General features: G+C 45.3%; 1 protein-coding gene across 3 annotated transcripts in view; it reads left to right on the forward strand.

Annotated features, from left to right (window-relative positions):
• The window catches only part of LOC146555141 (carboxyl-terminal PDZ ligand of neuronal nitric oxide synthase protein-like), a 248,283-nt gene that overhangs the window by 81,532 nt on the left and 152,649 nt on the right, over positions 1–14,102 (forward strand). For all 3 annotated transcript variants that reach the window (XM_085250812.1, XM_085250813.1, XM_085250814.1), the window contains exon 4: positions 7,373–7,431. In XM_085250812.1, the coding sequence (XP_085106938.1) occupies positions 7,373–7,431 (59 nt within the window). The remainder of the gene's footprint in view (positions 1–7,372; positions 7,432–14,102) is intronic.

Here is a 14,102-nt window from a genome sequence, read left to right on the forward strand (position 1 = left end):
CTTTCCCTTTCCTTTTCTTTTTTCTCTTCAATGCCCAATTCATCACGCATATAGCACTATCACTTGATCCTTGATAGTGCTGCAGATGACAGCCAGCTCTATTAGCCCACAACATTCACCGATGCTTACAGAGTGGTTAAAGGTGGGTGTTGACTCTAGCAGTTTAGGGCTACTTATTTTCCAAGTGAGATGCCACTTGGGCAAAGGAAATGTACTGATGGAAATGGAAAGCTGTGTGGATAATCTGCTAACAGTGCCTCACTTTATAAACACAAGTGCAGCCTTTGCCTTGCAATGAGTTTACCGAGGGCAGCACAAAACGTGCAGCGCTGCAGCAAGAGCAAGTATTCTCCTAACTTCACAGGCATACATGTTTCTTGTAATTTGAACACAAGAAAATGCTCCGAAATTAACTCATTCACTGCCATTGACGTCTATAGACGTCAATGGCAGTCAACGTAAGTTGAACTGAAGCCCACCAGCAGTAAAAGTAGACCTGCAAGGAGGTGCAGGGTTTGCGCACGTAAGGGATTGCGCAGTGAGACAAAAATGTGGTGCAAGTCTTGTTGTGTGGCTGGCAGTGAATGAGTTAAACTAAACATGAAAAAGGAAAAAATCACTGACAGCTGTGGTGTTAAAGAAACTGTGTTGTGTTTGGGGTTTTTTTTAAGCTACTTTTCCTGCATTTCATATAATACTGCAGGTATTTACTGTACTAAAGGCATAAAAAATACAATTTTCTTTTCACCCCGTATATATTTTCACTTTGCTTTCTCTGTCACCCTGTAAATTCCCAGCAATTGTGTTTTAACACATAATGAGGCTTTTTGTTGGCACAAAATCAGTATGTCTGGCCCCTAATGTGTATCTGTCAACAGTCTCGGCACACTGAATCATGGCTCTGTCTTTGTGGCTGTTGAGATATCATCTGTAGTTATAAGAAACATGTGACAGAGCTCTAACAATGTTGGGTTAGTCACTTTCTAAAAAGCTGTTTAATTTCCTGTGTCTTTGTTTGTAGCAGAAGGTAACGACCAGTCCTCTTAGAGAGCATGTGTGACAACGGAAGGACTACTAAAGAGAATACAGTGCTTGATGGGGATCAGAACCATTAGCAGAGTAGAAATCATGAATTAAAAGATGAGGAAAGAGCAAGAAGAAAGCTTGAAGAAGTTGAACTGACACTGGAGAGGAATCTGTGTTTCCAAGTGAGCTGAGGATGACGGGACAGGCTCTGTGGTCGACTCAGCGAATGGAGGGAATAAAGACGATGATGATCGATGAGCTTAATCCAGTCTTGCCCGCTTTAAATGGTGTAGATTATAGGGCCGTCACCAGATATCTGATTTCAGAAATATGGTACTTGGTGCCAGGACCAGGAGAATTCCAAGATGCTTGATGCTCGGTTCAATACAAAAGAAAAAGATTATCCTCTGTACTTAAAGATGAACTCTATTATTTCAGGACAACACAAGAAGGATGATACTTTGTACTGAAAAACACAATAGCAACATTTTCATATTGCCTTTTGCAAATCAGTTTCACCCCTTGGTAATCTGACTTGAATGGAAAGTACTACTATACCCACTTCTGGAGGGGTGATATCCTGCCCCCATCAGCTCTGGAAGAATATAGGTTACTAGCTACAGTACCTGCTGTAATTTCAAGGGAAAATGACTGTCATGTTTACAAAGTTTTTGTATTAAAAAGCATCTGAAGTACATTTTACCTTTTTAGGGTTTGTGTATTGAAAAAGCATTAAAAAGCATGCTTACCTCCTTAAACTCCTAAGACCCGAAATCTTCCACGGCATGCATTTTTAATTTCTCTTTGATATTTGGGCATATTGGGGCCCGATGACTGTAAAAACAAAGAATTACCAGATTAATTTTTTTTACCTGATTTTTGTTTTTAAGAAAAATAAGAGCCACATATGAGGATATTCATTTAAAATGTTGATAGAACAGTAGCAGTATAATGTCCTCGTAAGTGAATATTAGGGCCTTGTAGAGCAAAATTCAGTATTTTGGTCTAAATAACCCAAAATGTAATGTCCACATATGTGGACGCCAGGTCCTAGGAGGTTAAATAAAAACTGTGGGCTTCTGTAGATAATTTGACATTTACTAACAACTCAGTTTACCGGTCGATCAACGTCCATACCTGCACCTATGGTCACGAGCTCTGGGTAGTGGCCAAAAGAACAGGTTTATGGATACAAATGGTGCAAATGAGCTTTCTCCAGGGGGTGGCTGGTCTCTCCCTTAGAGATGGGGTGAGGAGTTTGGCAATCTGGGAGGGGCTCAGAAAAGAGCTGCTGCTCCTCCACATCAAAAGGAGCCAGTTCGGGCATCTGACAAGGATGCCTCCTGGGTGGCTCCTGGGTGAGGTGTGACACCGGGACAGACCCAGGACACACAGGAGAGATTATATCTCTCACCTGGCCCGGACAAGCTTTAGGTGTTGGCCGAGGAAAGACAGGTCTGGGTTTATCTGCTTAGGCTGCTGCCCCCATGTCCACCTGACCTGGCCACGGTTAAGTGGAACAAAATAGATGGATGGAGAACAATTATAAATTGATTATATTTGCTCATAACTCATAATAAGGCTATTTTGCGTTAGCAGCTTGACAAAACCTAAAACCTCACTGGAGATGACATGCATCACCAGTGCTTATGGATTTTCTCTGTTAAGCTGGAAATCCTGCTTTAGGCTCTGTGGTCACATAAAAAGGGGTGTTTCTCCAGTCAAGTGACTCTTTTTCTGCACAAAATGATCCCTATGAGAGGCACCTCCCCCAATCAGAGATGATGATCATCCTATAGTCATTAAAATGTATACAGAACATAAATATAAGAACATAAAAATATAGCAGTGCTGTTACAAATAAGACAAGATATTAAAGCTGTAAAAGACAACAACTGTAAACTTGGTATTTAGTGCACAGAATAAAAAGAAATCCATGTAAAATACTTCAAGTTAAATATTTTATGACTTATGATATTTAGAACTCAGTGCTAGTGTTTATGTGATTGGGTCTCATTAGAAACTAAACATTAAAGCCCCATAGGTTATGAAGGAGATGTGAAAGCTGCTTGAGTTTGATGCTTGAGCAAAGTAAATTAATTCTATGGTTTGAATAGAGATCCTGTGTTCCAATATTACATACTGAGGATTCCAGTGAGCGTGTGATGCATAGAGCTGGCAACAGTAAGGTATGGGCAAACTGAGCTCACTTTGAACACAACCTGGTCCTGACCAGGTTGAGTATCAGTTACCATGGTGATTTAGCTACCGGTAGGTAAAAAGAGAGTCACTTTTGTGACACAGAAAAATTTGGCTTTAAGGTCAGCATAGCTTGCTAACTCATTAATTTTGCTTTGTAATACATTCCCCCATACAGCTTAAGGTTAGGGCTGTGTCTGCTTTGGCTGATCAGTGTGCCAACAGGGAGCTTCAGCCCATCTGACTCCTATGCCTCGTGTCCTGGACCTCTCAGATGTGCTTGTGTTATTGGTGCCCTCTGGAGCATTTTGATAGAATTATCTGACGGCTAAAAAGCCAGTCCAAGTTTCTTCCTCTATGTTTCACTTCTCTTTCATATACAGTTTATTTTAAACACTCTGTGCAAGCCTGAAAAGCAATCGAAGTCTTGTATTTAAAGGGACAGTCTGTGTCTTTGTAAGGAGATGAGGCAGCTCCAAAATCTGATTGCCTGTTGGCAACTTGCTGGCTGTGAAAATGGCAAGATTTCCTCAGCTGATGGTCCACCATCTGCACAGACCACACATTTCCTTAGTTCCTTCGTATTGGGAAGAATGAGCAAATGATGCAGGGATGAATGTTCCATATAAAACCAACTTGCAAGATGGTTTCCTCCAAATTCTGATGAAAACTGTCAAATTCCTTTAAGCTTTTTGGAGCATCATTTTTGGCACACTGATTTTGCTGCTGTAGTCTGAAAAAACTTTATAGTTAAGCTTCACCTGAAAGACTGTACCTACTTTATGTAGGACTCACTCAGCTTATATCAGGTGAAACTCTGTTGACTTACAAAGGCCATATTTGTATGTCAGATTTACATTAATGTCTGAATGGCCCTGAAAGGAGTTGGCCTTTAATCGGACTAGTTTAAAAGTCTAGCTTTGTTAGTAAATGGCCACCTGAAAACATCTGCATATTTGCTCTATAGCTTTGTTGTGGACAGCAGTGTGAGTGGAAGATGCATACTGTAAGTATTCATAGGGTTAAGGCTAATGTCCTTCATGCTTTGTGCTTCAGCAAATTCAGTTCAATAAAAAATATCAAAGTGGAAAATCTCAGCTGTTACTGAAGCTTTACATCAGTATTTGAAGAACTGTTTAGGAAATACTGTATATTCTCTATAATATAGATTCTCATTTCCGGTGACCAGATGCACATGAAGTCGACAGATTTATATTTTTTGGAAGTACTGAGTCCGCAGACATCACCAGATACTTTTAAGCAGTGTAGAATCGTTCTGTCGGGAGTACTGAACAGGCACATTGGCTTTGGGACATTTATTTTTTTCAGCTTGCCTACTGCATATGTATTTCTTTTGAGGTACTTTGAGTACTTAATTAAACCATAAAACTGCGCTTAGATTTGAGCCTGACAATTTACTACAAATTGTGCTGAAAATGACAGCACAAAAAAAGCACATCCCTGATGTGAATGTGATAGTTGCCACTAGGAGGAATAATTTATTTGGAAGCCCAAGGGAGATGTTATTAAAAGTGTGAAATCAGTGCATGTAGACTGCTCAAAGTGGTGCCCAAAGTTTGACTTGTCCTGTAGATTTTTGCTGAGGCCAACTCTTGCATGTTTAGAGCAGAGCCCTGCATGTTTCTGGACCTTAAAGCTGGCATTTTACGTTAACAGAACAGAAAGTGTCACATCGACAGGAGAGAAAGAATAACACAAAATACAAGCGATTGATGTATTAATGGCTACAAAGTTGTTTTTGACATTTAACAGAAATGTTAAGTGTTTTAGGTTTTAGGTCACAATTGTAAGCAGAGAATCTGCACATAAACAATAAGGTAGAGATCAAAGTCTCTGCGTAATGTGTACTGAATGTAATGAATATTGAGGTTTTTGCTGAAATAGTTTGTTATCCACTGACGGCCGTGAGTCATATACACATGCCATTCATTACACATGGCCATACTAAAAAATACCTGCAGCTACATACACATGCAGAAAACAAAAGTGATGTGCACATTTATGCAAATGGAACAATAACTTCATTTACAGGCTAACTGGTGAAAATCTCCACACATCCATCTATTTAATGCCGCTTTCCCGCCGTGGGTCAATACACCAGACCATCCTCTCCCAGTTCATCCGAGGGAACTTTAAGACTTTCCCAGGCCAACTAAGAGATATAATCTCTATAGCTTTCCCTGGATCTGCCTCAGGGCCTCTTCCAAGAAGGCAATGCTTGAAACACCTCGACTGGCTCCTTTCAATGTGGAGTTCCTTCTGAATGAAGGAACTTCGCATCTCAACAGTAAGGGGGAGCCCAGCCGCCCTTCAGAAGAAACTCATTTCTCCCACTTGTGTCCACAGTCTGATTTCTGCCCAGGGCTCGTGAACATAGATGAGGGTAGGGATGTAGATCAGCAGCTGCACATTCACACTCATCTCTCAGTTCACCACAATAGAGCGGTACAGTGTCCGAATTTTGAAGCCAATAGAACTTGAGCATCTTTAAAAAGCAGAAATGAGATTCTGACACCAACTTCTGGAACTTAGATGGGCCTCGAAATTCAGTTGTGCAGAGACTGAATAGCTCTCGTAGCAATAAGAGAGTAAGTCGTACCCAAATTTACAAAGAAATTTAGTAAAATGCCTTCTCCAAGTCCAAAAAGCAAATAAAGAATAGTTCCTCAAACTCCCATGTACCCTCAAATATCCTCGAGAAGATAAAGACCTGGTCCAGTATTCTGCAACGAGGACAAAAAACCCCGAATTTTTCCTCCTGAAATTGAGGTTTAACTAACTGAATGTCTCTCCTCACCAGTATCCTGACTTGGACCTTCCCAGGGAGGCTTACTAGTGTGATCCCCCTATAGCTGAAACACTCCCTCTGGTTGTCCTTCTTAAAGATCGGAACTACCACTCCAGCATACCAAACCAGAGGCACTGCCACAGATTTCCATGCCATGTTGTAGAGATGTGGCAACCAAAACAGCTATGTAGCATCCAGAACCTTAAGGAACTCAGGGCGAATCTTGTCCACCCTGGGAGCTCTGTCATCAAGAAGTGATGAGACATCCCACCTTTGTCTTTAGACGGTGTCAGTCCATGGTTCCACTGAACTCTGTGTGGTTTGCTTCAGCACCACCCTCCACTTGAAATATGCAAAAGTCTTTTGCTGTGTTGTTTAGTTGTTAGATTATTCATGCCCACATTAAGTTTGCTTGTGTTTGACTTACTAATTTCCACTGCTATTGGTAAATTACCAAGGGCATTCATCAGAATGAACGGGCTGCATCTGTGTTAATAAATCAGTACCTGCTTGTTTTGTAACTATTTAGTTTGGCAAGCCGGCAGTCAGTTTTTGCTTTTCTTTTTTTGTTTTTGGAACTTTGTATTATCCTTTCGGCTTAGGTTGTCATCTCTACTTTACATATGCTAACAGGACAGTTCCACCTTCACTTAAATAGCAGTTAGCTGTCAAGTCAGCTAACTGAAAGCCAGGCACAAACTCAGATAAAAACGCAACATGATAAAGTTTTAAAAAGAATTCTGAAAAATGAAGGGATTCAAACTATATTTAATTTCTGACAACAAACCAAAAGTGAGCACAAAATATGGATATTTATTTTTCTGTACCTGGCTGCCCTCAAAAGGCCCTTGGTCAAGTGTACTGGCGGGATGCAATTAAAGGCCAGTCGATGGATGAATGTTTTCTTGTCGAGTTTGGCTCCTTGTCCCGAAAGCTGAAATGTCAAGTGTGACGGTCAGCAATCTATTTACATCTCTGAGTGCAAAGGAGGCATTCAAAGAGCGCAGATTGAAGTGATTGAATGACTCGGTCAACAAAGGGCTCTGTGGAGACAGAAATCAACAAGAATGATTCCTGTGTGCGTCTGTGGTGACATTTTGATTGTGACATTAAGGTGAAAGGTAGATTTAATCAAACAGACAAAAGGAGCAAGTAAAAAATGTATGTGAAGGGCTCACAATGATATCTGTGCTCACGGAATATCATCTGTCTGTCTTTGAGTTTCAGCTGATTTATGCTCAAACTGTCCAAGCAAGGAATGTTTCTTATTTCATTCGTCTTATGTATCCAATTTTTTTACATTTGGTGTAACTGAATGGTTTCGTTTTGTTTACACAGAAGAAGGAGTGGACATGGGACGAGAGCAAAATGATGGTGATGCAGGATCCCATTTACAGGTAAGCTGGCCTTAAGATTTTTTTTTTTTTTTTGTCATAACGTTACATTTCTTTAGCTCATCTTTAAATGCTAATTTAGATGCTTTTTAATACTTATTCTAGTAAGTCAGTCCTTATGGCTCATTGAGCCTTTTCCCAAATGAATTTTAATCCAAACTTGATTAAGTACACTGTGGTGGCTCCGGAAATGAGAATCCTTTGTCTCTGTCAGTGCAAGCGTTGACATTTTGGAGAAAGAAGGCACTGGTAAGTCTGGCGATAACTTCCACCGACTCCTAAACAGCACAGCACCACCAACATTTCAGAAAAAAAATGCTAAACATCATATCAGAAGAAATGGTAATCAAACCAATCCTCAACACTGTTTTTAAAAATTGAATAAATTTTAAGTTCTAATGTGCCCAAGTGTCACTTCTGCTGTCATGTTAATTTCGGATCTCTTTCTCTTTTAATGGGGGCATCTAATTAAACCTGAGCCGTTAGTCAGCTCTTTATCCCCTGTAACCATACTGTGGTTTTCTGCAGTTTTGTTTGCAGCGCTGCAATTCTATCATAATCACAGCATGAGGTTTAATTGACATCTTAAAACAGCCTGAGTTGTATCCCAGTGGCAGCGTGACCTAAAGTAACCTTATTTACTGCCAGTGGTGTTGGTGTTGTGTGGAATACTTGGGATCTGTGTCTTTCCTGTGTTGCTGTTTTTCCTCAGAACAGACATTTTTATGTAAATTCAGAACATCAAGCAGACTCGGCTTCGAGGCATTTGGGTCTTCTAGTCTAGTAGAGGTTTGTAATAGTGTGAGACTTTCAAGTGTTATTCATATGCATCATATAGCACTTTATTCGATACTCTTGTTGGTTACATGCGCGGTATTGGGAGTATCAATATGCAGACTGGGTGAACCGGGGGTTGAACTGTCAACCTTCCAATTAGTGGGTTTTGTTCTGGATGATTGTGAGTCAAACAACAACCTCCAGGGATGGAAAATGATGCCGACAGTTATGTGTCAAGAACTCTGAGTAGCCACTTGTGGCTGGCTCTAAAAGCGAGCCATCACCATAGACTCCCACGTTAAAATTGGCAACTAAAGAGTATTAAACATCTAGTGTAGTGAAAAAAAAGGTTTCTCTTTATGGATGGATTCTTTTTATCATAACGCCGTGTGTTGTGTGTGCGTATACCGATTAGGCGTAACATTATGACCAACTGCATAATATTGTGTTGGTTCTTCCAATCCATTGAGGCACAGACTTCACTAGAGTCCTGATTGTGTGCTGTGGTATCTGGACCAAGATGTTAGCAAACGATCCTTTAAGTCCTTTAAGTTTGAGGTGGAGTTTCCATGGATTGGACTTGTTTGTCCAGCACATCACACAGATGCACAGTTGGATTGAAACCTGGGGAAATTGGAGGCCAAGTCAACACTTTAAACTGGTTTGTTCTCCTCAAACCATTTCTGGACCATTTTTGCTATTAGGGATTACCATTTCAACAAAAAGCTGTACATGGTCTGCAACAATGCTTAGGTAGGTGGTACTTGTCACAGTAACTTTAACAAGGACCCAAGGTTTCCCAGCAGAGCGTTGCCCAAAGGATCGTACTTCCTCCACCAGCTCACTTTCTTCCCATGGTGTATCCCGATGCCAGGTGTTTCCCAGATAAGTAACCCACCTGGGCATCCACATGAGTTAAAAGAAAACGTGATTCATCATGATTCTTCCATTGCTCCATTGCTATTGGCAGTGCATAGGAGTCGACATTGGCACCCTTTCTGGTCTGCAACTATGCAGCACCATACGCATCAAACTGTGATGCAGTGTGTATTCTGATGCCTTTCTATCAGCACTAGCACCAACAATTTTGGCAGTTTGAGCTGCATGAGCTCGTCTGTCCACACAGGCCAGCCTTTGCTTCCCGCTGCAGACTGGAAAAACCCAACATGAGCTTTGGAGTTTTGGAGATGCTCTGACCCAGTCATGTAGCAATCACAATTTTGGCCTTTGTCCAACTCGGGTACAGTTCTTTACGTTATGTTATTCACTTCTGTCAGTTGTCATAGTGTTGTGCCTGATCTATATACGATGCATGTAATTTATTTTGCAAGCTCCATTCATTCAAATGTTTTTTAAGACTTGTAATTAGGCATGTACCTAACACTAAACTATCTGCAAGACCTCAGCTCCCTGACAGTTATAGTATTTTGTTAGCGTGTTACTTGAAACTAATTAGCAGATCTTTGTGTCAGAGTGACATAGTTTTATGGGCACAGCAACCCAGCTTGCTGGCGATAGCTGATAACTCAGCACCTCCTGCCAAAATAAGCTTCTGGCTCCAGAAAAACAAGATAGTCAGAATGCTAAACTGTAAGGCCTCAGAATAAAAATACTGGGTTACATTATAAGTCTGAGGTTACTGAGCAGAGAAAGAATGTAGATAAAAAGTATCTTGATAGCACATTTTATTATCAGTGTTTAAACCTTCAGGCATGTTTTAGTTGGGGAGTGAAGTTGAACATAAAGGCTATGTTGATCTGCATGGATGGTTTTCCCAAAGGTGAGCAAATATGTTTAATGTGTTTCCCGCTCTGGCAGTGAGATCATATCAGGTTTAAAAACTGGATGTCTCCCTGGGCCGTGTTTATTTTGGGGATATCCAAAATAATGGCGTGCTACTGCTCTAAATCAGCCAGTTTTCTTAATGTTATCATGACAAATTTTTGTGGCATTGTTAACATGTAAAAAACCTGTAAGTTTAATGGTCAAAACTGTTCCACTCTGCCAGAATGTCTGATAAAGCAGAGTGTAGGTACCAGGTCATGCTCTCAGCCCTGTTATGATCTTTTTTTCTTTTTATCTTGTCTTCTATTGTGCAAATTTGTTCACTCTCAATTCTTATTCTCTGTATCAGGAGATCTTGCTTGTCATTTATGAAAATGGCAAATTCAAAACAATGATACATTCTCCTAGAATGAGGATATTGTTCCCTGGTTAGCATTATCTCTTGGTGACCTAAAGGTCATGAACAAGATGGCGCCGAGTATGGCAGCCTTGTCGCGAGCTCCCCCAAGCAACAGCTTTTTTCTGTGTTTAATTTTACTTTTCCTTCATTTTATCGCGAGTAGCACATGTCTCCTTGTATACGACCGACAAACCTTACTGGACATAAAAGACGGTCTTTCTTATAACTTTCCGGAGTTCAAGTTTTGCAACACGGACGCTCCGTTTGCAGACCCCCCATTCATCTCACCTGAGACGCCTTTGTTCTCTGGCCCTGGAGGCCGCAAACGCCAACGCAGAGGGAGAAGATCTGGCATTCTGGTTCGACTGAGACGGCGCACTAACACACCACCGTTACCCAGTTCATTACTGGCTAATGTGCATGTGGTGGGGCGTGGTCTGCGGGGCCGTGCGGACGCACTTGCACGGCATCCGCAATCACGCCCGCCGTGTTAAAACACGGGGACTCAGGGGTTGGTGGTGGTGTGGTGTGACGTGAATCAAATAAAGTTGGCTCTGAACGTCGCTCCGTGGTCCCGCCGTGCCTTATTCTGCCACATTGGTGCCGAAACCCAGGAGGCGGCATGGCGGGTACCTACCAGAGCCAGGAAAGGAAAGAGCTGGCCGAGAGGGTGGCCGAAATAGCGGCCACCCAGCGGAAGCAGGCGGCGGAGGTGCGTCGCCAACAGGAAGAGCTGCGGAAGGAGAGCGAACGCCACCTGGGGAAGATGGCAGAGCTGGCAGCGCTGCTCTGGGCCTGGGCGCCACCCCCACAAGTGTGTCCCGAGGACAGTGAAGCGGTGGAGGAGCCGTGTGGGTCACCTCGGCAGCCGGAGGTGGTGGACGAGCCACGCGGGGGTCCGAGCCTGCCGGAGGAGGAGGAGCAGCCGGGTGAAGGGCTGCTCCTGCCGGGAGCGGTGGAGGAGCCGCTCCAATCGGAGGCCGAGGACGAGGCGGGCGAGGGTCTACACCTGCCGGAGGCAGAGGAGTCGCTCCACCCAGAGGTGGGCGAGGGGCTGTGCCTGCTGGGGGCGGAGGCGCAGTGCGCGGAGCCGCTCCAAACGGGAGTGGCGGAGGCGGTGGCGGAGCAGCTGTGCGGGGAGACGGAGGTCCCTGCTCCAGGGCAGCCTGTGCAGCCGGAGTTGGAGGCAGAGGAGCGGGACAGCCCCGCTAGGCCGGGGATCGGCGGGCTGGCTAGTCCAGCCTCGCCGCCACCAGTCGATTCTGCGCGCCTGACGTCTGCCCAGCCGCCTGTGTGCAGGAGCTCACGGCCATGCCTGTGGGGCCGTGTCCGCTTGCTACGCGGCCGACCTCCGGACCAGCTTCGCCGTTGCCGCTGGATGCGCGGGCGGCCACCAGAACGGACGCTTCCCCGTCGCTTGGTCAGGGGCTGGGGCGCCGATGTGTAGGGGCCGAGTCTCGCCCCAGTTCGCGGGGGGGGAGTAGGTTCGGCCAGATTGCTCCCCGGCCTCAATCGGGCGATGGGGGTATGTGGTGGGGCGTGGTCTGCGGGGCCGTGCGGACGCACCTGCACGGCATCCGCAATCACGCCCGCCGTGTTAAAACACGGGGACTCAGGGGTTGGTGGTGGTGTGGTGTGACGTGAATCAAATAAAGTTGGCTCTGAACGTCGCTCCGTGGTCCCGCCGTGCCTTATTCATGCCACAGTGCAGTCTCTGGAGAACAAGCTGTGCGAGCTTCGGGCACGGATCTCATTCCAGCGAGAGATGCGGGACTGCTGCGTGATCTGCCTCACAGAAACCTGGCTATCGGACAAGGTACCGGACTCCGCAATACAACTACCGGGGTTCTCCGTGCATCGCGCGGACAGGTCACAGGATCTTACTGGGAAAAGCAGAGGCGGTGGTGTGTGTTTCATGATCAACAACAGCTGGTGTGATTATGCGAACGTGCACCCGGTCAAATCCTTCTGCTCACCGGACCTGGAGTACCTGATGATTAAGTGCCGGCCATTCTGGCTACCGAGGGAATTTACAGCAGTGATTATTACGGCTGTTTACATTCCCCCACAAGCCGACACTGACCGAGCACTCAGGGAACTGTACAGCGCGATCAGCAGCGAGGAAACCGCACACCCAGAGGCAGCGTTTATCACAGCCGGAGACTTTAATAAGGGAAACCTGAAGAAAGTCTCACCCAAACTCCACCAACACATCCATTTTAACACTCGTGGAGACCGGCTACTCGACCACTGCTACACCTCTTTCCGGGATGCGTACAAAGCCCTCCCCCGCGCCCCATTCGGCCAATCAGATCACCGCTCCATCCTGCTCCTGCCCGCCTACAGGCAGAAGCTTAAACAGGAAGCTCCAACCCGGAGGGCGGTGCACTGTTGGACGGACCAATCGGAGTCTGCGCTGCGGGACTGTTTTGATCACGCGGACTGGGAAATGTTTCACGTGGCTGCTAGGGACATTGATGAATACACAGACTCAGTCTGCGGATTTATCAGGAAATGCGTGGAAGATGTCGTCCCATCCAGAACAGTTAAATCCTTCCCAAATCAAAAACCCTGGATTAACGGAGATGTTCGCGCGGCACTGGCGGCACGGAGCACCGCCTTTGCCTCCGCGAACACATCGGACTACAAACACGCACATTACCAACTCCGGAAGACGATCAAAGCAGCCAAACGTGAGTACAGGGACAGGGTGGAGCAACAGTTTGACAACCCTCGGAGTATGTGGCAGGGACTAAACACGATCACAGACTTTAGAGGGAAAACCAGCACACCGCAGACCACGGCCTCTCTGTGTGAGGATCTAAACGTATTCTACACTAGATTCGACACAGCGAACACCATGAGACCGGACAGTGTGCGCACCGCGGATGACGTCAGTGCGCACACTGTGTCTGAGGAGGATGTGCGGAGGTGCTTCAGGAAGGTGAACGCACGCAAAGCTACTGGTCCGGACGGGATTCCCGGCCGCGTCCTCAAGTCATGCGCGGCTCAGCTGGCTGGAGTGTTCACGCACATCTTCAACCTTTCCCTCTCTCTGTCTGTAGTCCCAGCCTGCTTCAAAATGGCCACCATCGTCCCTGTACTCCTCATTGAACGACTGGCGACCTGTAGCCCTGACCCCCATCGTAAGCAAATGCTTCGAGAAGCTGGTCAAGGACTTCATCTGCTCTGCACTACCCAACTCACTGGACCCTCTACAGTTCGCATACCGCCACAACAGGTCCACTGATGATGCCATAGCCCTGACACTACATACTGCCCTGTCACACCTGGAGAAGAGAGACACGTATGTGAGGATGCTGTTTGTAGATTACAGCTCAGCATTCAATACCATCGTTCCCTCGAAGCTGGACAGGAAACTGCAGGATCTAGGACTGAGCAGCTCCCTCTGCAGCTGGATCCTTAGCTTCCTGTCTGACAGACGCCAAGTGGTCAGACTGGGCAGCATCACCTCATCCCCCGTCACACTGAACACTGGTGCTCCACAGGGGTGTGTACTGAGCCCTCTCCTGTACTCACTCTACACCTACGACTGCACAGCCACTAACAACTCCAACATCATTGTGAAGTTTGCGGACGACACTACAGTGGTGGGTCTTATCACCAATGGTGATGAGACAGCTTACAGGGAGGAGGTCAGCGCCCTGACCCACTGGTGTCAAGACAACCATCTCACCCTCAACGTCGCAAA

The sequence above is a fragment of the Mchenga conophoros genome, linkage group LG17 (assembly GCF_057382185.1).
Source record: "Mchenga conophoros isolate Kocher_MC1m ecotype Shallow Benthic linkage group LG17, M_conophoros_male_GT1.1, whole genome shotgun sequence".
Lineage (NCBI taxonomy): Eukaryota > Metazoa > Chordata > Actinopteri > Cichliformes > Cichlidae > Mchenga > Mchenga conophoros.